This window comes from Barbatula barbatula (assembly GCF_947034865.1).
Source record: "Barbatula barbatula genome assembly, chromosome: 19".
NCBI lineage: Eukaryota > Metazoa > Chordata > Actinopteri > Cypriniformes > Nemacheilidae > Barbatula > Barbatula barbatula.
In genome coordinates this window covers 1,573,277-1,597,546 of record NC_136782.1, presented here as the reverse complement: position 1 = coordinate 1,597,546, position 24,270 = coordinate 1,573,277, and the positions used below count along the sequence as shown (strand labels likewise).

The 24,270-nt window shown below is 39.4% G+C and overlaps 2 protein-coding genes across 3 annotated transcripts; one reads left to right on the top strand and one right to left on the bottom strand.

The window, feature by feature from the left end:
• On the top strand, positions 1–13,731 carry nipsnap2 (nipsnap homolog 2). The gene is made up of 10 exons (XM_079481560.1): positions 1–216; positions 750–889; positions 967–1,012; positions 4,355–4,449; positions 5,742–5,812; positions 7,321–7,461; positions 7,541–7,572; positions 10,293–10,387; positions 12,530–12,613; positions 12,982–13,731. Exons 1-10 carry the CDS (start codon positions 125–127, stop codon positions 13,044–13,046), a joined length of 861 nt encoding a protein of 286 aa, XP_079337686.1. The 5' UTR covers positions 1–124; the 3' UTR covers positions 13,047–13,731.
• Positions 13,336–23,026, bottom strand: psph (phosphoserine phosphatase). 2 transcript variants are annotated; one of them, XM_079481562.1, is made up of 7 exons: positions 22,802–22,944; positions 21,235–21,317; positions 18,722–18,868; positions 17,412–17,546; positions 17,173–17,318; positions 15,236–15,384; positions 13,343–14,201 (listed from the first exon to the last, which is right to left on the bottom strand). In XM_079481562.1, the coding sequence occupies exons 3-7, from the start codon at positions 18,859–18,861 to the stop codon at positions 14,091–14,093; spliced, it is 681 nt and encodes a 226-aa protein (XP_079337688.1). In that variant the 5' UTR covers positions 18,862–18,868; positions 21,235–21,317; positions 22,802–22,944; the 3' UTR covers positions 13,343–14,090. The 2 variants fall into 2 exon arrangements, with proteins under 2 accessions (XP_079337687.1, XP_079337688.1); XM_079481561.1 differs by lacking the exon at positions 21,235–21,317 and having other exon boundaries at positions 13,336–14,201; positions 22,802–23,026.
• Positions 23,027–24,270: the final 1,244 nt, after the last annotated feature.

Sequence of the window (24,270 nt, the reverse complement as noted above, 5' to 3'; positions counted from 1 at the left end):
AACGTCCGCCCATATGCTCTGCAGCGAGCACCACTTGCACGAAAGCGGCCAATGCGCGGTCGCGCCCTCTGCTGGCAGCCATCGAGATCTGTAAACGTTTAACCCTTCACGTAGTCGGTAAAAGATGGCGACCAGAGCGCTTCGGAGCTCTTTCTCCGGCCTTTATCAGGCTGCGAACAAGAGCAGGACGACCGGACACGTTACTGCTGCGATCAGGTGGGACGGTGTTTTGTGAAAGACGGCTTATCTGCTCGCGTGCTCGTTGCATTGGTGCGCAGGGTGTTGCTGCATGTGTGAAGCGGTGCATTGGGAAAATAAACAGAAATGTGTTTTATAATATAAGATGTGATTGCGTGAGTAAAGTGGCTATAATAGCTAAACAACAAATGGAGTTGCAGTGCAAAGTAAAACGCAGAGCAATCTTAACATCTGTTATATGAATCGACTGCTCAAGGTCATTATTCAGCACGGAGTCGTTTCAAAGGCATTTACTGTTGTTTTTACCGTATTCTTGAAAATAGTTTAGTTATTACAGTTTATGTTATTACTGTATACAATATATATATATATCATATGTGTGTGTGTATGTATATGTATGTGTCTCGGTGTGTACTGTCTATATTAAAGTACACATCTAAATTGTGAGCATTATTAGGGAACTTGTTGAAAATTGTTGTGAAATTGTAGCCTAGCTTCAAACTTCAGCATATGCTATGTGACGTTATATGTAGGAAATTGTTGTGTTCCAGGGGCCTGTCAGCATCCAACTGTCGCCATCGAGAGGATAGCTGGTTCAAATCATTATTTGTGAGGAAGGTAGACCCAAGGAAAGACGCTCACTCCCATCTGTTAGCTAAGAAAGAAGATAACAACTTGTACAAAATACAGTGTAAGTTCAATTCACAATAAAACCAGATGAAGATTTGACTTGTTCATCGACTCAAATAACCGTTGGTTGTGTTTTAGTTCACAATGTGAAACCGGAGTGTCTTGAGGCCTACAACAACCTCTGGTAAGTCAAACTTCTTGCATTTATGAAAAATATCAAATCACTTCATTGGGCATGAATTAAGCAAGATGACTTGATATTAATTGGAGAAGTGTGAGCCCCCCGAGACTGAACTGCTTAAGTTCAAATGAAATGTCCTCTTTCTATTCGTGTCTGTGATTGACAGTAGCAATGGTATAACACAAGGAGGAATTCACTAAGGGTTATTCCTCTGCTCCGTCAGCGGTTGTGCAGTGTTTTTTGTGAAGATCTCAATTACACTAAACTGCATTTGTTACAGTTTTTCTCAATTGCTTAAACACTATAAACAGGCGTTTGAACGAAAATGTTCTCACAACCATAACAATATTTATTTTAAAGCACACCCATTTCCTTAAACCATAAACACCACTCTCCTGTTTTGACACAGAAGTCAGGTTAGTTGAACTGTACCCGGGATAGATTTTATCCTGTTATGTGCAGCATATTTCCCCCTCAACTGCATGTCTAACACGGGCACACACAGTCACGTAGAATAAAGTGGTAAGTGCAGGGATGCACTGCAATTTTGCCATCATCTATCTGTATTAAATATGACCGAGAACCTTACATCCGTGTTCTTAAGGCTTTGGAAAAGCCTGACTAGATATTTTAAAGTGGATTAGGCATGCAAGAGGATTTTACTGCCTGGCTAGGGACAATATACATGTGACGTTTAACTTTGCCTGTCCCAGGCGTAAGACAGGAAGTTCTGGGCAATGGCCTCTACAGTCACCAGATATAAATTCAATAGTGTTGGAAAAGGAGATTCACGTCATGGATGTGCAACCAAAAAATCTGCCGCAACTGCGTGATGCTATCAAGTCAATGTGGACCAAAATTCTCCTTCATTCTTTGTGACATTTTGTGAGATTTCTTGAAGGCAGATCTGAAAGCAAAAGGAGTCCAAACAGGTACTTGCAAGATGTACCTAATAAATTGGCCGGTGAGTGTATATGTCTCTAACTTCTAAACTTTCCTGTTGCTCAGTGGCAGTGCAATGTGTGCAAAGGATAATGCAATGTAAGTCGCTTTGGATAAAAGCGTCTGCCAAATGCGTAAATGTAAACGAAATTAGGTGTTGTCTCAAAATTTGACATTTCAATGTCAAAACACACCAAAAAGGTGGTGGGACTACACTTTGTGGCCTTAGGGACAGGACTGCACCCAGCCCTCTATCCGATGCGTCAGTCTGCAGCAAGAAAGGGAGAGAAAAGTTAGGAGATTGCTGACACTGCTCCGTCCAGTGGACCGGGTCTGGTGCTTCCTTTTTAGTGAGATCAGTCAACAGGCTGGTGAGTTCTGAATATTTAGGCACAAACCTTCTATAATATCCTGCAAGCCCCAGGAACTGTCTGACATCCTATAAAGAAGCTCGAAGAAGGCTTGTGGGACCTCCCGCACAGCGAATAAGAGGGGTTCCAACCATTTGTCCAACTTTTTTGGCGTCTTCGTGTACGAACTTACTAATAATGGTCTTTAACGTGCGATTAAATTGTTCCACCAGACTGTCCGTTTGTGGGTGAAAGATGCTGGTGCGAATCGATTTAATGCCCAATAACTCGTACAGCTCGTGTATCATACGTGACATGAACACTGTGCCTTGATGAGTTCCTACCAATTCTTTTGAAGGGGACCTGCATTAAAGGAAGGGGGCACAATGGCGGTTTTGGGAAGGCCATCGGATTTATGACCGGCGTAAGTAGAGGGGAGGAGCAGAGGGGTATTCGGGGCCAGGACATGGGTGCAGGAACTATAGGGGTTGGGAGAGAGACACCATGGGTAAGGGTTCCCCCAGTACAGTACCAGCCGCATGGAGCACTGGTCACGTGGCCAGCCGCAGGTCTCTGCTGCCCGTTCGAACAGGTCCAGGAAAGCTTCAGGATCATCCTGTTTGGCCATCTCATTCAGCAACAGTTGGGTGGGCGAGGACTGCGGTTCGCTGCTTTCTGCCCGAACCTCCCGGTCCATCCAGCTCTGGAACCTCTCGCGGTCCTCTTGCTGGGCTTGAAGGATAGTCTGGAACCGTTCCTCATGGTCATTCCTCAGCTGCAGCAAGGCCTGATGTTGTTCCTGGTGAAGGGACGCGAGGAAATAAATCACGTCCGCAAATGGCATCAGTGACGGATGATGGCGGCAGCCTTCCTACTTCCTTCCCGGGTTTCGGCACCACTGTAACAATGTTTAAGAATAAGGAAGGAAGAAGACTGGGTCAGCTAGACTGCTACTGGCTCTATTGCATGGTCCAATAATCCAAACACAAGTGAACGCTCGCTCTGCGTATTCCACACACATCAATTTATCACAGTCTCTCTCCCGCTGTAGACCTCGCTGAACCACGCCCCCCTTTGCAACAGCCTGGTTTCCCTCTGAGGTTTTTTTCTGCTCCAATGGAGTTTTGGATTCTTTGCCACAGTTTACCTGGCCGGGGGGGCTGCTAGAATTTTATAGTCTTAACACTGCATATAGGAATTTATAGTGTGTCTGATATTTGATCAGTGTTTTGACTTGCATAACCTTATATATTTTGCTTATAGTCAATATGTTTTCTTGTACAGCTGCTTTGCAACAATGAAAATTTTAAAATTAACTTGACGCTGCGAAAGTTTGTGTATTGATGTACTTATCATCATCATTGGCACATCTTGTTCACCTCATTGAAATTTGATGACAGCGCCACTTATTGCTCAAAAGCAAGTTTATGGTTTTAGACGCTTTAAGCCATGGTTTTAAATTGCTTTTTAAAGAAACGTCACCAGAAGCTGGTTCTGAGAGAAGAGCTTCATTCTCACATGAAAATAGGAAATTCGCGGGTTTGTGTTTATAGATATGAGAGAAGGGGCATCATTTTAAGAAATGTGTTTAAGCAATCGAGAAAAACTGTAATCCTGATTAATAAAGTTCTTCAGCTATTTTATAACCTTTCAAGTTGTATTGATGTGTGAACATATTAATAAATAAACATGCACTTGGCAGCTCATGTAGTTACAACATTTGTCAGGTTATGTGGTTGGGTTTTAAAACCAAATTTTTAACATTGTACCTCAGTACACCGTTTTGTAAACTAATTTCTCATTAAACGGTGATGCGAGCATGTTTAAATAACGTGCGGGTCGAGGAAAGTTGGTGGTCTGGCCGAGAATGATGGTGGAGACTAAGCAAACATTCATTATTTTGAGTATAGAGCAATGAAGGCAGGATATGACTGGATTGCCATGTGTAAGAGCAGAAAGTGTTTTGGACTGATATTACCACATAGTTTCTCCCTTCCTAGGCTGTCACTACATTTTTTCAGTGCATTAAACCAAAAGTGAATTGTGTCCACAGCGGTGAGGTGCTGCCATCCATCCATAATGACAAACATTACCCGTGTGAGCTGGTTGGCACATGGAATACCTGGTATGGAGAACAAGACCAGGCTGGTAGGACGCAACACCCTTCACTCTTCACAGGAATATTTTAACACTATAAATCTACAACTTAATATTAATTAGCTGAATCTTTTTTCCTGGGTTGTCAGCTGACAATATCTGCATGCCATCATTATTCAAAATGTGCTTAAATATTATAACTCTTAACAGTAACTCCATTAACTGTTGTAACACACTTCAATAAAAGGAAAGAAGGAGGCGGGAAACGGCGAACGTAACACAACATTTAATTTATATAAACAAACAATAAAACGCCATACAAGCATAATTAAACTCAACATAAAGTCCAGGCCTGGTCCTCTCTCGTTGTACCCTCCTGTCGCTCGTCCTTTTATGCTCCCGAAGATTCTCCGTGAGGGATACGAGACTGGTGCAACACGTAGCTGACACTCGACCGTTCCCTCACGGCTCTCTTCCTGCCTTGCTCGTTACAGCTGTTTAGAATAAACAAAATGTACAGCACAGTATTTTCTTTGAGCCTGTAGATTAAGAATTTTATAATCAAGATCTCAATTAGATGCTTCAGTTCTGTTTGATATGAGGACATGTTCTTGTATTGCATCTGAAATAGTTCTTAAAAGGTCCAATGTATGAAATTTAGTGGCATCTAGCGATGAGGTTTCGAATTGCAACCAACAGCTCCCTCCACCCCTCCCTTTTGCAGCACTACAGCGGCTGAAGGCGTGATCACATCGGACTTTGAGCATGCAAGATTTCTTTGCAGAACCCTGCATGCATGGGTAGCAACCAGAAAAAACGCTGATGAAAAAACATTGGGTATTTTTTATTTACACATTGTGGAATCAGACGTATTTGCAGTTTAGTTTTCGTTGTTTTAAAGCTGTATTGTAAAAATATGGATTGTGTAAAATTAGCATTTCCTCCAACTGAAAAGGTGGTATTCATCTAAGTGATACGAATTCGCAGGTCAGAGTTCACCAAACTTGAACTTTGGAATGCAGCAAAATGCGTTGTATTTCCGGTCTGGCGGATTCCCATGCATACGAAGGGAAGTCAATGGATGGAATGATGTGTCCACTGTCTAAACTGTCCCCGTGTTTGAGTTGCGCCTTTTTGTACAGATAACATCACGTTGTTGTTATTATTATATTATATAGTGACATTTGTGAGTTAATTCAGAATCGTCCACGTCGCAGTGCATCTAAGAATTGTTTCCCCCCCACCCTGTAGATCAGTGTGTCTAGTAAAGTTGTGAGTCAAATGATACACAAACTGTGTGTTACTGCTGGTGGATTTTAACATTCATATCATTTTTCATACAGTGCACCTGTGGCGGTACAGAGGAGGATATCCAGCTCTCACTGAAGTCATGAGTAAACTGAGAAATAACAAGGTACAGTTTCTGTGAAGGCCAAACCTTACCGTATAGCCGTATAGATGCGCTGCATCTGCACATTGATTAGATGTACACCAAGATCAAAAGTACAGTATGTCTCTTGCACCGCTAGTGGTGGCATATCAATAACAAAGCGGTAGCTTGAACGTTGTAAAGGAAGGTGGAATGATAGCAGTTGTAGTCTTCACTTCCACTGTGAGTCTCGTCAGATTGATTTCCAACGGCAAAGTGCCATTCCTGATGAAATCATGGATGGGTTGTGACGCATAAACAATAGAGCCCAATAAAGGGATAGTTCACCCAAAAATGACAATTCTGTCACATTTAACTCACCCTTGTCATTTCAAACTTTTATGACTTTCTTTCACACAACACACAGAAATATTTGTTGATATTTTGAAGGATGTTTGTAACCGCACAACGCCTGTACATATTAACTTCCATTGTATGAACACAAAATCAATCCAAGTCCATGGGTACTGCCATTGATCTTGACGGTGTCTCCAAGCAGTAACAGACCTGCCCTTTTTTTGTTGATCTTGGCTCCTGTTTATCAGAGTGCTAGAGCTTAATTTAGCCTGTGATTTCTTGAAAGTTGTTTTTCTCCTCCAATGGAGTTTTGGCTTCCTTGCCACTGTTTGCCTGGCCGGGGGGGCTGCTAGAATTTTATAGTTTTATTTCATTAACACTGCATTAAGGAATTTATAGTGTGTCTGATATTTGACCTGTGTTTAGACTTGCATAACCTTATATGTTTTGCTTATAGTCAATATTTTTTTGTACAGCTTCTTTGCAACAATAGAAATTGTAAAAAGCGCTATAAAAATAAAGTTGACTTGACTTGAAGTGATTTTCATGCGTGGATGAAGTGAGTAAACTCAAAATGTTCAAGTGTCCAACTACGTGCCGATTCGGTGTGAACGCTCTATTACGCTACACACACAAGTCAAGTTTGCGGCTCAGTTCATCACTGGTTGTTGAACTCCAGTTAGTAGGCTATTTTATGCACTTTAAATGAAGTGATTCTCTTTAATGTAGTCGATACTGATTGATTAATAAATTAGTTAATAAAAAAAAAACTTTGGCACTATATTTAGCGCATTTGAGTCCTCTTTTGGCCACAAAAGGTCTACAGCTTTCATTCAGTTTTCAAAGGTTGTTTTCTCAGCATTTATTCTAGTAGCAAGGTTTTCCTCTGTGTTCACATATATAAGTACAATTTTGACTGTATTATTTGTTTCCCCTTCAAATGCTCATGAGAATTTTTATGTTTATTGTCCCCCAAACTGTAAATTAAATGTACGTCCATGCACACAACGCATAGTATTCCAGCCATCCAACTTTTATCATAATGTTCCTTTAATTTTTTTAAAACAAGTCAGACAAACTGCAGGTCTGACAACACCCTTACAACAACTGCATTGTGTTGAATAACAATGTTGGTTAATTAATGGGTGTTTTGACCGTGTTCATACAGTCTAATATGTGTTGTGTTCCCCACACAGATGTTTATGGAGTACAGGAATGAGAGGGGGAAAATGCTTCTCTCCCGTAGGAATCAGCTCCTTCTGGAGTTCAGCTTCTGGAATGAGCCTGTGCCACGCAGCGGGTCAAATATATATGAGCTCCGATCCTACCAGTTGAGAGTCAGTATCTCCTTTTATCCTTACTTCTTTCTCATAAACCGTTGACTTAGATTTATGGCTGTTGTTTTTGTTTTTGCAGCCCGGTACCATGATTGAATGGGGCAATAATTGGTAAGCAACCTGTTTAAAAAGGACATACATTTAACAATCAGTTAGTTTCAATAGTTTTGCACTATGGCCTGAGGGACCCACCTACGCCGTAAAAATACAACCTAAGGAATCTACTCAATAAAATTGAGTTTTATTGTCTATTTGCTATCAGTTTGTTAGGGTACATTGTATTCTATATTTTTGAGTAAATAGTGTATATAATACTGAAGGAATGGTATAATATCTACCTAATAAATGACACAACTGATTGCTTAAAATTTGAGTACAATTAAGCCTTTGACAGCAAGCGACGTTCATCTATTTTCATCTATTATTAATAACAAATCATTAAAAAGAATGAATTCACTTTAAAAATGACTTATTGTGGCAAGGTTGAATTTACTTAAAAAAGGTCAAACACGTCAGAGCCGATGGGCCTGTGGTTAGTGCTCCGACATATAGCGCGACCCGAGTTCGAATCCCGGCTCGAGGTCCTTTCCCGATCCCACCCCCTCTCTCTCGCCCACTTCACTTCGTGTCCTCTCTAAAAAATAAGCTATCCAAATAAAGGCAAAAACAAGGTCAAACACATCATTTAGAATTACGCGTTTGGCAGACGCCTTTATCCAAAGCGACTTAGAAACAAATCAATAGTATTATGCAATGTAAGTAATCGCAATCCCCTGGGATCCAACCCACAACTTTGGCATTGCTTGTGCTACGCTCTAACCACTGAGCTACAATAAAGCTCAAAAGATCAAAAAATGTACCTTTAATGAAAAATAGGCCTGTGTATTGGCAAGGGCCTTGCGATACGAAGCATATCACAATAGATATGGCATGATGCAATCTAAAGAGGAAAATGTAAAAAGATTTTAAAAAAGCTGAACTAACAACTTGCTGTGGACCACCTGGGGTATATTTTAACATCCCACCAATAGAAATCATCACATACCAGTAGACACGATTATAGCTTCCATTAAACCCCATTGTAACCAGCTCTGGAAGCTGGAGCAGAAAGCTCACTCTAGCTTGAGACACTGGTATATGACATTAAAACCGGATTTCTATAGTAGAATTTGGAATATCGATACCATATCATAAAAAAATGGTGCAAAAGTTAAATATTTTTCCACAGCCCTAATAAACAAGTAACAAACATTTAATTTCTACTTACTTTGCACAGTCAATTAATTTCTAATAAGATAAAACACCTGCAAGATCCTCTTTTTCAGTTCTGAAGTGAATTTATCCTGGTCAAAACCTCTACTTGAATTTGTGTAACAGATCCTAGGATATCAACAGAATGAAACGTTAATATGAATATTGAGCACTGTCACTCTCTCTGCGCTGTCATCCGACAAGACAATACAATAGAGTGCCGACTACAACTCTTTTGCTAGATATCACCATTATTTGAGTTAACATTTGCATTTATAATGATATTAACATGTTAAACAACACATATATTTAGCTTGAGACTTTTGTGTTCCCCCCAGTACAACGAAAGATGTTGATTTAAATCATTTATTCCCTCCCGGAAATAATAATAAACCTAAGTTAAGTATACTTCAATTGAATAATTGACAGCCTCTGACAATACAACTTATTTTATATTTTAGTTAAGCTTTATCAGTATACATTGCATAGAGAAAAACTTGCAATATTGCCATGTATCTTAATACCATACTGTCTTTCATTTTTCCCTTTTTAAATGTTTAATTGCAACAATGAATATTGTGAAATCAATATATAAATAAAATGGAATTTAATTGATGTTAACAAATAGGTAGAATGCATATTGTTTTTACAATAACTTCGTAAAATCCTTATATAAAATCTAACCAATGTTTTTTTATCACCGCCAGAATCATTTTGAGGTATATTTGTGAAGGAAGCGGAGCAGTGCTTTCTACGCTCTGCTCATGTTGCGATCACGCTCAGCAGTAGACCCAATTCCGCATGTCCCGCTCCTACATAATGTGTCTAGTATACTTTGTTTACAATAAACTGCTTGAATAAATGTCTCAACTGCTATTAATCCTAATTTTAGTCAATTTTATTCGAAGAGTGCCTTTAATGCAATAACTGAAAAAGTATAATTGATTTTCATTAGCCTACTTTATTTCCATGAACATACAGTATAGCAGCCATTGTTGTGCAATAGAGCATTAAAAAGAAACGCACAAAAGATGAAATGCACTTACGAAACAAAAGCTTGAACAAAATAGAAACGTTTCAATTTAAAGATTGTATTGAAACAATCTACAGCGGTCGCATTTGTCGTCCATGTTTCATTTCAGAAAAGCAACTTTGACATTACAACGATTACGTCTTACAGGAAATAAATGTTAATTTATGTTTTTTAACTGAAATGAGACAACCTTGATGACATGCCGCCGACAAATGTGACTTCTGGAGGATACAGCCTTCGAATTAAGTAGCAGCTGGTGTCAGGCTCGGGACAGAAATCCGCCAGAGAATTTTAATTTAAAAAAATCACGCACCGCTCCGTGAGAAATAGTACATTCCGCACCCTGCTACGCTCGCATGCTCTGCTCTACACAAATAGGTAGTGTGGGTAACATGTATCCAATCTTTTTTATTCAACTTGCAAAGTAATATACTTAAGTATCAAACTGATTTTAGTAGTTTGATTTGACCACCCTTCAGGATATTTTTTATACAGTGCAGCATTCTCAACAGTATTCCACATTGCTCTCATGATCATTTTTCTTCAGGGCTCGAGCTATAGGCTACCGCCAGCATAACCATGAAGCAGTCGGTGGCTTCTTCTCTCAGATAGGAAACTTGTATATGGTTCATCATCTCTGGGGTAAGATATATACATACATGCATACAGTGAGGGAAATAATTATTTGATCACCTGCTGGTTTTTCTTTGCCTGCTTAAAAAGAATCATCTATAATTTTTATGTTAGGTTTACTTTAACTGATAGAAACCGAATATCAACCAAAATAATCAAGGGAAACATCAATATAAAGGTTATAAATTGATTTGCATTTCAGTCAGTGAAATACATGTAAGTATTTGATCCCCTGTCAAAGTGTGTTCCCATCACGTCTATCTGCCGGCGCACCCTAACCACTCGGACAGACATGTCCCGTGGTACGGCAGTCGCATCCCTGCTCGGTTGGGGTGCGGTGTGCAACGGGCAGGCAGTGCTGGGGCGCTGGACGGGCCCCTGCCTGCAGTGGCAATCAAATTGCCTAAGATTGCGGACGGCTTGCCTTGCAATGTAGAGGCCCCTGCCTCTCATTTGGCGCAAGCACATGCTGCAGACAGCATAGCTGCCCTAGCGTATATCAACAGTCAGGTTGCGTTCGTTCATGGCAGATGTCGCAACTCGCCCGACGCCTCCTCTGGAGTCAGCAGTGGGTGGTGTCCCTGCGGGCCATCCAAATCCCGGACGACCTCGTTCAAACAGCCGATGTGCTCTTTGCAGGCCGCTCCGCGGAAAGTTTTCAATTAGATTTTATTTCAATTTTGGAGTGTTAATTCCGCCTGTTTGCTTTGATAATACTTGAATGATGTTATTTTTATGTTGCTCAGTTTCTGTTAAATGTATCCACTTTATTTTTCAATGTAGAAGTAAATCGCATGCTGTAGAACCTGTAAATCGCAGGTTAGAAACAATGGATTGTCTGCACGTACAAAACATTATTACGAACTGTAATGGTAAATATTTAGCACACCCATCGGTGGGAGGAAAAAAAGTGGTTAATACAATGCACTGCTTCCATGATTCTGCTGAACATTTGATTTGACAAGAGGCTGAAGTGTAGTGTGATTTCATGGAATTTCTAGTTTTTTAAATCTGTCAGTCCATTTTGAATTCTTATATCGTCAAAATGCAAATTGTGTCAGCGCTTAGGAGCAAAGCAGTTCATTGATATCCTTAAGGCTAACAATTTTTTTATGAAACAAATAAACTATTATAGCAGCCTCTTACATATATTATGCATATGCGATGTGTTAGCCAGCCAGTCAATACTACACAAACGTACAAAAACTATAGTCTCGCCGTACGAGTACTATAAGCCTTAGTGGCTCACCGGAAGTTTTGCACTGGACACCTCAAAGCAACCGTTTCAAAATAATAATTTGCATGAATAATAGTGTTCACACCAAACACGACTATTCACGAGTAGTTGGACGCTTGAACATTTTGAGTTTACTCGCTTCATTCGCCCCATTCGCATGTCAAAATCACTTAATTTGCGCGTGGAATTCCCGTCATGGGAGGAGCTTGTGGCAGGTCAGGTGGCTCCGTCTAATTGCGAAATGGCGGACATTGATTTTGTTGAGAGGGTAGCTGCGCTTTATGTGCTAAGGAAGGCTGAAAAACTGCATAAACTCGTTTGGCGCCCAGCTTGGAGTTTCACCAACTCCTCCAGGAGCTGCCCCTGAATGACGGCTGCTTTCAGCTGTACTTCCAACTAAGCAGGCCCCAGTTCGATGACCTGTTGTCCCTCCAGAACACTTAACTACAGGTGCTGTATTCCACCGGCAGAGCACCTATCAATCTGTCAAGCTCATGATTGGTTCACGCAGTGTGAATTTTCACCAAAGTTCTGATTGTTCAACTCACACCAACGCTCAATTCGCACCGCAAGTAAGTCTATCGCGTCTTTGCATTGACTTAACATGTAAATCATTCGCACTTAACGCTTCATTCACGTCTGGTGTGAACGGACTATGAGAGCGTGATCATATAATGCTACGCTAGCAAAAGGGTGACTGGAAAAACAGATCCTTTGTTAACTGCATTATTTTTTTAATGGATTCATATGAAAAAAATGCATTACTTTTGACAGCTCTAATATATGTGTGTAAATATGGTGTTCATTGTTAGTTTTGTTAGCATTAGCAAATGGTAATGAATGAGACGTTATTATAAAGTGCTTCCAAAAACTGGTTCAGGAGATGGGATTGTTTTTTTGTCTGTTTTTGTCAGCTTACAAGGACCTGCAGTCTAGAGAGCACACTAGGAACGCCGCCTGGCAGCATGAGGGCTGGGATGAAGCCGTATATTATACTGGTACATACAGTACATCATTGCATCGTCCTCAAACACGTTTACTAGCTGTACTTTATGCTGCTTCTGTATCAGATGCAATCAGTCTAGACTTCTGTCATTATCAGTTCTGATTGGGTTTCCCAAAACTTTCGTATCGCAGCGTCGTTCCTAAGTTATACCTTAACAGTGGTAGCGATATATACTTAAGAATAACGTAACGTTAAGAAGGTTTCGGGAAATGCAGCCCTGATGTTTTATAGCATGTAAATATTCTGAAAATATGTTGTTTCTGTTTTTATACGGTATGCTGCAACTTTGAAAACAATGTTCATGTTTATGCAGCCAATATGGTTTTGTGTTACACTTTAACTGTTGTTTTCTTTTTTTAGTGCCTCTCATTCAGCACATGGAATCCAGGATAATGATCCCGCTGAAGGCTTCACCTTTGCAGTAATGAGCCTGTTGAAATAACCACTTTTCCACCCCCAACCTGGGCTCTGGTTATATTTACTGCTGTAATAGATTATTTTGATCATAAAAGGTCTAGCAACCCAAACTTTGTGCAAATGTAAGCCAAAAGTGACACTTTTTTTAATATCTTTATCTGTTGTTTGAGTATAATTGTTAGCCATCTAATTGAACACAGTATATTAAAAGGACATTGAAACTGAATTGCTAGTTATTCCAGTTTGGAGGAAAACATGCATTAACATGGTGATCTAAATATCACAGAATACAGTAATATTTATTGCATATTTATTTGCTGGAATGTGACAAGAACAATAATCATCTGATGCATCTAGCAAAACAAAAATAATCTGTGTATTACACAGCTGATTAAAATAATCAAACATTACCTTCATTAACACCAATTTATGAAATTAGTCATTGAAAGGGAGAAGGGGTTATGCAGAATGTGAGCTTGTTTTCTTTTAACCAACAACAGTCTTTTATATTTATTGCATTACATTGGCATGCATTTACATTCTGTTTGTCCCGTACAACTGTTTCTTGCTGTCAAATTGATTTTGTTTTCTGTTGTGGCATGTCCCATCCATTGTAAACTGAAGTACTTTAAAGGGAATTCAGGAGCACAAAATGTATTGTAACGGTTCAATAAATCAAGCATTTCGTGTGTATTTTGTTATTCCTGTACATCTGCATTAATACAAAATATAGTTAGTCGCTTAAAAGGTTTAAGAAAATAGCACCTGTGAACAGTAAAAATACATCTTATTTTTCAAATACAGAATTAGTGTACATCTGAAATAAGTATCATTACAGTTAAAATACAAAATGTGCAGTTAGAACCGACTAGTAAGCAGTACGGCAAACTGTCTGGTTTGCATTTACCCTGCAGCATGCCTTCTATGTAAACAATACTTAATCTCAATAATAAACTCTAAAATGTTACAAAATATTGTGTAAATCGTAAGCAGAAAATTAGAATCACATTTGGAGTACGAATATACTCTTAGGTGTCCATTCCAAGATACGGCTATATCTTCTCGAGTTCTTTCAGTAGCTCTCCAAAACTCATGACGAACCACGCAGACTTTTCCTTCACCTGCTTGCGCACGACGTTGCCACCAAATCCAATGAAAGCACTCTAAAAAGAACGCATTCTGATGTTATTACATCTCACTTTTTTAATAGCGATCTGATACAAATATATTGATTTATTACTCAAACCCTCTTTATAAAAACCAAGCTGTAACACTGAAATATTGAACCTTTTGGAAAGATGAATTTAAAAACAAGAAATATAAATCATTAACGCTTTTGCTTTGTGCTAGATGAGTGAGGTAAACACCTCTCCAAATCATAACTCGTATCAGCTGAAAATGCATATTAATGCAAAAAAGCCATGAGGCTCAATTGAACTCCACTTGATGTGTAGTAACACCAATAAGCAAAACTGAGATGCTCCTGAGCTAAATGTCATTAGAGATCATTGGTCTGGCAATGTACAGTGTAGCATAGGGTTGTGCGGTGTACCAGTGTTTCTCTTTTTAAAGGGTAGTATCATAGTACTGCAAGTATATTACCGTTCACTAAATACTTACGTCTACGGAAAAATGACACGAGCAAGAGTTTTACTAATATCACAATGACAAGAGTCATTGGTGTTGTACAGTTCAACAAACAAGATGCTACTATTATTTTGCATTGTCATTTTGATGAAAATGTCTATATTTGCGCAATTCCGCCAATTCAGAGAACAACAAAGTGATAAATTCTAAAATGAATCCATGTTTTGACCGATTCAAAAGAGCCGGCGATTACATTGGGACTATAAAGCATCACAACACTGTAAGAAATGCATTTATTACACTAACATCATGCTTTGTCACTTTGAAGCATAACAGACCCAATCTCCTTTTACGATGTGTCATTATGTAAAGTTTAAAAACAAATACTTATATTTATACATTTGGCAGACACTTTTATCACTTACATTGCATTATCCTATACATTTATACATAGGTATCTGCAATCCCCTGGGATCCAACACACAACCTTGCGTTGTGAACGCAATGCTCTTACCACTGAGATACAGGAAAGCTGATTGAACTTTAATAAGGATTTAATAAAACTTTGGTTTAAGACATTGGTTTTGAGAGATTGTGGTGAAGTACTCACAGCAGGTGGACACGCTTCAAGATCAGTGACCCCGTCTCCAATCATAACCACGGTTTTAAAGCCATACCGCTCCTTTAGCAGGCCGATCACTTTTCCCTTCCCCCCGGACTCTGCTGTTGGCTGTGAATCATCGAAACCTGCATACTCACCTGACCACAAGAATAATAGTCGATTAGTAATCGGATTAACTCAATCAGACAGTAACACCTCAGTATGGAAATACACATTTATAAGTAAAGGGGGCGTGTGTTATACATTTTGAAGGGCTCCTGTGTTTCTTCATGATATAAGATCAAGAAAAAAAGAATGCCAAATCAAAACAAGTTTTGTTAGGAATTTTTATTTTGCCATGCAAAATCTTTCTTGACCGACAACCAACGCTCAATCAATCGTTTCATCCCATAATTTTCTTTAATCAAAGTATTAAGTATTAACCGTTAACCTTAAAGATTAAAAGGGAAACAATTATTAGATTACAATATCCATCCACCTGTAAACCGTAATCCAGGATTGATGGTAGGCGTTCCATTTGCGGCACAAGCTGAATGCGTTTGACCAATCAAAACAGATTACACCATCTAACCAATCACATGACACTACAGGTGCTGGTCATATAATTAGAATATCATCAAAAAGTGGATTTATTTCACTAATTCCATTCAAAAAGTGAAACTTGTATATTACATTCATTCATTACGCACAGACTGATATATTTCAAATGTTTATTTCTTTTAATCTTGATGATTATCACTGGCAACTAAGGAAAGTCCCCAATTCAGAATCTCAGAAAATGTGAATATTGTGAAAAGGTTAAATATTGAAGACACCGGGTGCTAAACTCTAATCAGCTAATGAACTCAAAACACCTGCAAGGGTCTTTAAATGGTCTCTCAGTCTAGATCTTTCATGGAGAAGACTGCTGACTTGACAGTTGTCCAAAAGACGACCATTGACAACTTGCACAAGGAGGGCAAGTAACAAAAGATCATTGCAAAAGAGGCTGGCTAGTCACAGAGCTCTGTGTCCAAGCACTATTATTACAAAGACACATCATCTGAGCAAAGATTTTGGCTATATTATTTTACACAGCGCGTGCACAGCCTCTGTCTGTGTAACCATGTGCTTATTTACAGACAAACGTGTACGTGCTTCATGTCCAAAACAGTCGTTAACAATAACAGGTTTTGGAAATGCCGAGTCAAACGCCGTACAGTAAATTGAATGTGCTGCTCTGCCTGCGGCTCACTGCTCAGATTAGACGTCGAGAGAAGTGTTTCCTGCACCAGGACAGCGAGACCTCACACTCGCGGGGCAGTACTGACGGCATTTTCCCGCTTATTGAAAGCTAAAAAGATTTTAGGTTTGTTGTTATGCGTGTTTTCTGAACAAGTCGCTAAAGGGGTAGAACATTTTTTATGGCTAAATATAGTGAAAGAGTTTCTAATTTAGCAACAATGGCAGGAAAATGTAGGAACGAATGGGAAAGGATGCGTCACACTAGTCGTGGGGGGGAGGGTTTTTGGTGCGGCAGCTTGCCACGGCAAAATGAATATAGCAGAAACACAGGCTTATTAACCTCCCACTACATTCAATAGCTTTAGCACTTAAAATACCATATGTAAAGGTTTCCCTGTGATGATCATTTCTTCATGCCTTAAAACAAGAGTAGAGAGTAGCGCCCAAAACAGACTATAAAAGGAATTTTATAATGGTTTTAATGGAAATCATTAGAATTTCTGTGGTGGTTCATATTGTTTTTATTTCAGCAGGTTAACAATTCACATTGTGCTTCTCTATCGACAATATTGAGCCGAAATAAATCGCAATCACTATATGTAAAGAAACTAAACAAAGAGATATCGCACAGCCCTACATGTAAACATAGCTACTAATGTCAACTTCTTCAAGTCTTCTTGAGCTTACAGTGGAATTCTTACCATTAAAGTAAAACTTCAAGCGGTTTGCGTAGACGTGCTGGAGAGGAATGCCAAGTTGTGATGCTACATGTTCAACAATGCAGCGAAACCCACCGGAGATAAGGAAGACCTTCACGTTACGCTGATGTAACTTCTCAACCAGCTCCCTGAAGGGGGAAAGGTTGCAAAAATTCATGATTTCACGATATTTTACAGCAAATAACAACTCATTCCAAACACAAAGGTGAACACGGACTTACTTAATACCTGGTGTAAGCTGAGGGGGGTGGTCAGTGATCAGTTTGTTGACTTGCTCCCGTGAGCACTTGATAATGGACAGGCGCTCACTCAGGGCCATTTTAAATGACACAGACTCAGACATCGCCTTCCGTGTCCTGAGAACAGAATACCAGATTACTGGGACATTTTCAGATGGGCATTTGTACATGTATTTACATACACAAACTCAGAGACAGACATGTATCGAAGTCCCCCTGTAGCCAATAATCAAAACTCATGTTGAGCATCAAAATAGCATTTGATTTTTCATGTCTTAAAATAGCTTAAATGTAACTCTCCATTCTTGCATCATTTAGTATATGTGCATACATGAACATGAGAATTAGTCCCCGCCTCTACCAGCTCGGACCACGGAAAGGAATATGTGAAATTTTAGGAATTATTATCATATTTACAGGTGTGACCACCTGTAAGCTTGAATACAGCACCTGTGTGAAGTTTGCCCCCAACCAATGCAAAACCAAATAGCCTCAATCGTTTGTGGCGTAAAAATAATTTTTAAACATTAGGTCGGCCATTCAGAGGTCATTCTTCCGTGCCGTCAGAGCTTATTTGCACCTCTTTGATAAACGCTACATTGATCTTAAGGCTGCTTTTAAATAAACACTTATTTATTAAACAAAAGTTTGGCTTTATCCAGATTTGCCAACTTTTTATAAAATAAACACAGGTTTTATTATTCCCTTCAGACTTTAATGCGAATATCGCCATTTCTCTCATTGCAACACAGACACACATTGTCGAAGGGCCTGGCCGGTCACTTTTCGCACATACATTGTTCGGTACAGTTACGAATAAACAGGTCACACCGCAACTAAATGTGCACTCGCACAACTGCTCCCAAATATATTTTTAGGTCAAAGAGGTTAAATTTAGGGAGCATTTGCGATTAAAATGCTCGTAACTTCGAGCCCAACACCCAATCCCATCATGCCAATTGTGTGGGGAAATTGTGTTCTCGCGAGACACATCGGATTTCGTCACACACCTAGTGAAGATACATTTTTTAATTGATTGACAACACTAGTTCTTAATCATTAATTTACACATTAAGTACACCACACACACACATACAAACATCATTGCTCTTCACCACAGGAGGACTTCAAGAAAGAGGCAGGCAGATGGGTATTAGCACAGACGGACAGATATAATTATACAGACAGACAGGCACTGAAACTGAGATGTTGAGAAGGAAACAGATATTCAGATCGGTACTGGGAAAGAGACGTGGAGAGACAGATTGATAATTAATTGGGGGGCTGCTGACATTTCTGTGACTGCGTCCCCAACGCCGCAGAGCTTCGCTAGCTCATCGATGCCTTCCTCACGGATCACAGTGCTGTCCACGTCAAAGCACACAGCGTCTGCGCGGTGGAACAGCGCGACAGTTTCAGCGAACGTTGCCATTGAGAATCTGGAAGACAGGAAACAGGTCTGTGTTGCCAACATAGCAAATATTCTTGCTAGATTTAACAACTGACTGCCTTGGAAAATTTATTTTCAAAAAGCACCAAGCAAAATGCTGTTTTTGACATTTATTTGGCAACATATATCAACTTTTAAAAGGTGAGTCAAATAATAAAGCCAAGCACATTACACAAAATATGCATCTTCTCGGTGACACTTGTATGCTTGGTTGCAAAAGACAAGTGGTTACATTTACATTTATACATTTGGCAGATGCATTTATCCAAAGCGACTTACATTGCATTATCCCATTATCCTGTGTTTTGACTTCCATAACCTTTTATGTTTTACTTATAGTCAATGTTTTCTTGTACAGCTGCTTTGTAACAATGAAAATTGTAAAAAGCGCTATATAAATAAAGCTGACTTGACTTGACTATACATTTATACATAGGTATGTGCAATCCCCTGGGATCTAACCCACAACCTTGCATTGTTAACACAATGCTCTTACCACTGAGCTACAGGAAAGTTTGGTTTGGTTTCCAAACCAGTCAACATTTTCAAAAACAATAGCAGTCCTAGACAGTTAGTGACTTGCATGTTAACATTTTATCAGATTTTTTTCTAGTCATTGTCAACAAGCAAGCAAACACAAATGCTACAGTAGGGGAAATAAGTATTTGATACACTGCTGATTTTTCAAGTTTCCCACTTACAAAGAATGGAGAGATCTGTAATTTTCATCGTAGGTACAGAATGTAAAAGAATCCAGAAAATCACATTGTAATATTTTTAAATAATTCTTTTCCATTTTATTGCATGAAATAAGTATTTTGATCACCTTCTGTGCTACGCCCCCTGGTACAAATGATTAAGTAGCATTAAAAGATTACAAGTATCTTTTAACATGAGCACCGTTCCATAAATTGATTCCAGGTTGAAGTGGGAATTATCCAATCACAGAGCGCGCGTGAAGGCAGCAAAAGGTGCAACTCAACCAGCAAAAATTCTGGCTTTCACAGGCCTGTTAGTTGCCTTTTAGAAGCCCTCCTGTCCTCCACTTATTATCTGTATTATTTGCACTGGTTTGAACTCATTTCCTGTATAAAAGACACTTGTCCACACACTAAATCAATCAATCAATCAGACTCCAACCTCTCCACTATGGGCAAGACCAAAGAGCTGTCTAAGGACACCAGGGATAAAATTGTAGACCTGTACAAGGCTGGGATAGGCAACAGGACAATAGGCAAACAGCTTGGTGAGAAGGCAACAACTGTTGTCGCAATTAATAGAAAAAATTCAAGATGACTGTCAATCTCCCCGGGGGGCTTCATGCAAATCGCTCGTGGAGAGTCAATGATACTGAGAAAGGTGAGGGATCAGAATAGAACTACACGGGAGGACATGGTCAATGACCTTAAGAGAGCTGGGACCACGGTCTCAACAGTTACCATTAGTAACAGACTACACCGCTATGGATTAAAATCCTGCAGCGCGCGCAAGCCAGCACATGTCCAGGCCCGTCTGAAGTTTGCCAAAGACCATCTGGATGACCAGAGGAGGCACGGCAGAAGGTCATGTGGTCAGATGAGAACAAAATATAAATTTTTGGTGTAAACTCCACTTGCCGTGTTTGGTGGAAGAAGGATGAGTACAATCCCAAGAAAACCATCCCAACCGTGAAGCATGGGGGTGGCAACATGCTTTTCTGAAAGGGTGACAGGACAACTGCACCGTTTTGAGGGGTGGATGGATGGGGCCATGTATCGCAAGATTTTGGGCAACAACCTCCTTCCCTCAGCACTGAAGATGGATCGTGGCTGGGTCTCCCAGCATTACAATGACCCCAAACACAAACCAGGGCAACGAAGGCGTGGCTCCGTAAGAAGCATTTCAAGGTCACGGAGTGGCCTAGCCAGTTCTTTGTGAGTGGGAAAACCTGAAAAATTGGCAGTGCAGCATTAGTAATGAGTGTCAGAGGGATCCTTTTGCCTCCTTTCTGGGGAGGGGGAATCACAATTATTAAGAAAACATTCTTGCCAAATTGCATGTTTTTGCACAATTCGTGCATTAAAGTGTCATGCTTGACATGGTAAACTTGTCAAAAAACAAGTTAGACGTATTACTAGGGGTGGGAATCTTTTGGTATCTCACAATTCGATTCATATAGATTCTTCAGCAAAAAATATTTGATATGTTTCGATTTTATTCGATTTTGCTGGAATGATGGAGTTCGATGTGAGACCTTATGTTTGTAGTGTTCCCAAAATACTTCACCTTCGCTTTACAAAGCTTGTATTTGCATATGTCTTGTCAAGCTTCTTCTTACCCTAGAGATAATAATGGGACGCAATGCATTTCTTTTACCTCCGTCATCGCTGTTGCTGAGCTTGAGGTGTGCGGTCTCTCGACTATCCGGGTGCCACACTGCTCTCGCAGTTGAGTTCCGCCTTTTTTGTTCCGACAACATAAACAATTGTAATATTAACTAGAAAATCTATTTTTGAAATATGTGATTATTCAAAAATGTTTTGCTGAAGTTAGCTTCACGGGATTAACGGCAATCAAGCAGTCATGTCAACGGTGTCCTGCGCTTAGCGGTCTTTAGATGTGGGACCAGGTGTTTAAAATTTAAAGAGACGTGACAATTACCAGCCCATAAACAAACAATATACATAATTAATTCACAAATTTTACCATATCCATTGCATGAATTTAACAACAGTTGTCAATGTCATTTTTTCTCAAATAAAAATATCTGAGGGACCCAAGTCTATTTTTTACTTCTTATAGGGGTCTTCTTATAATGCCGATTTTAATCTTTTTTAAAGATTATGGGGGGCACATTAATTAAAAAAACGATAAGGACCTAAATTGATAAACTATTTACATTAAACGCTGCCATATTATTATGAAAAATAGGAATTTATTATTTTAGTTTCAGAGGGACTTTAAAGATACATTGAGGTATATAATGCTATTTCTGATTGTCCACCAAATAAAGCTGAATCCCACTTCATGCACTTAACACAGATTTCATTAACAATTTCCAGCACTAAAACGGAGTTTAAAGACAATATCACAACACCGGTTTGCTGTGATATAATGATGAAATACCGTTTTGATGCATTCGTGCATTCGTGCGTTCATTCGTTCATGCATTCGTGCGTTCATTCATTCATTCGTTCGTGCATTCGTGCGTTCATTCATTCATTCGTGCATTCATTCGTTCGTGCATTCGTGCGTTCATTCATTCATTCGTGCATTCGTGCGTTCATTCGTTCGTCCGTTCATTCATTCGTTCGTTTATTCATTCATTCGTTCGTGCGTTCATTCATTCGTTCGTGCATTCGTGCGTTCATTCATTCATTCGTTCGTGCATTCGTGCGTTCATTCATTCATTCGTTCGTGCATTCGTTCATTCGTTCGTGCATTCGTGCGTTCATTCATTCGTTCGTGCATTCATTCATTCGTTCGTGCATTCGTTCGTGCATTCGTGCGTTCATTCATTCGTTCGTGTATTCGTGCGTTCATTCATTCATTCGTTCGTGCATTCGTTCGTGCATTCGTGCGTTCATTCATTCGTTCGTGTATTCGTGCGTTCATTCATTCATTCGTTCGTGCATTCGTTCATTCGTTCGTGCATTCGTGCGTTCATTCGTTCGTTCATTCATTCATTCATTCATTCGTGCGTTCATTCATTCGTTCGTGCGTTCATTCGACAGCGAATTATTGCATCACTCGGAGAAGTGGGGCATCTTACACCCTGCTGACAAGAGTTGCATACCAATAGAAACGAATACAAAGCTTTAACAAAAACACGAACGCGCAACTGGCCCGCCATTCAGTGAAGTTACTGAACTAGAAGAACGGACACTAGACACACTCCACAGGTGAAGGTGTGTGGTTTCACTTTCAATAAACGCAGTCTTACCTTAATGTGACAAACACAACAGATGTCGCTTTTAAATGCTGAACTCGTTTCGCTCTCCTAACGTAACCACACAAAACTCTTGTAGCTGCTCCTCTGACAGGCAAACTCGAGAAGATACATACAGTCTCTTCCTGAAGTTCTCTGACGATGCACAAGCCAACCAATCAGATGACAGTTCGTGGGCGGAGTTTCGCTGTCGCGCTTTGGGAACCTTTTGTATTGACACTACAGTTAAACAAAACATACAAGACATCCAAATAAAGAAATACAAGTTTAACTTAAAGGAAAACTCAAGATTACATTTTGCATTACATCTAATTCAATAAACATCCAACCACGTGTAACCTTTTAGCGAAAACAATTGTGCCTTTATATCTTTACTATGAACATATTGGACAGAATCCGTGTATGAGTAAAAATGTGACATTTACATTTTAATTATTTATTTTACTTTTATGGATAGAACTGAACCAATGGGGTATAGCCTTCACGCAACCGGAGCGATGAACCATGTCCGCTAAAATCTCAGCCAGCTCCGTTACATCCAGCGCACATCGAGTCGATTGGAAACAATGGCGTTGTTCACTCGGTCAACAACGTGAGTCAAATTATCCGAACAATACGTCATACATCACTCCAAAAATGAGAAGCTTTCAGGCTATCCGTTTCAAACTACAGCCACAAATATAATACACGCCCTTAGCCTACTGGAGGCATGATGAAGGCATATAGAAACTTTCAGCCGTTGGAACGTTTTCATACCAAACACGTCCTTACATTACTTGATGACAAATGACCTCAGCGCAATGAGAGCGGAAGTGGCTTAGCTGGCTGAGATTTTAGCAGAAGTACGTCATCGCCCCCATATACCCCATTAAAATCATAGGATTCACCATTTAACATTTTTGTTTTCAAACTATAGTTCTATTAAGATATATTTTGAAGTCAAATCACAATATAACTAGTTTTTTCTTGGACACACAAAGATAATTCACTCAAAGTATAATTATGAACATAAATGTTGTGAAGAATTTTCAAATGTAATTCCCTAAATTGGCTAGTTAAACGAAATAAAAAAGGAAGCAACAGTTCCACAATGAAAATGTTCATCTAGGCTTGATGGTAAAGTAATTGTCTAATACATTTATTTGTGTACTTTTTACAAAAAATGTGTACCCCATTAAAAATAAAGTGCAGGATCCATTATATGCATATTATAAAATAACATAGGTTCTCATTGATAACAATAGGTCTGTGGGAATAGCTTTTACAACAGAATTATTCTCTCTACATTTAATGGGAAATTTCCATTTGTTCATAACCTTCTAGTAAGAAATTAAACTGAAATTAAACTAAAAAACACTTTATCCATCCAATTTTGTAAATAAAGAGATATTCAGTTAAATGTAATATAAGCGTTATTCCACAGAATTATTTTATGTGGGGAACAGTTGTTTAAACACTTAAGA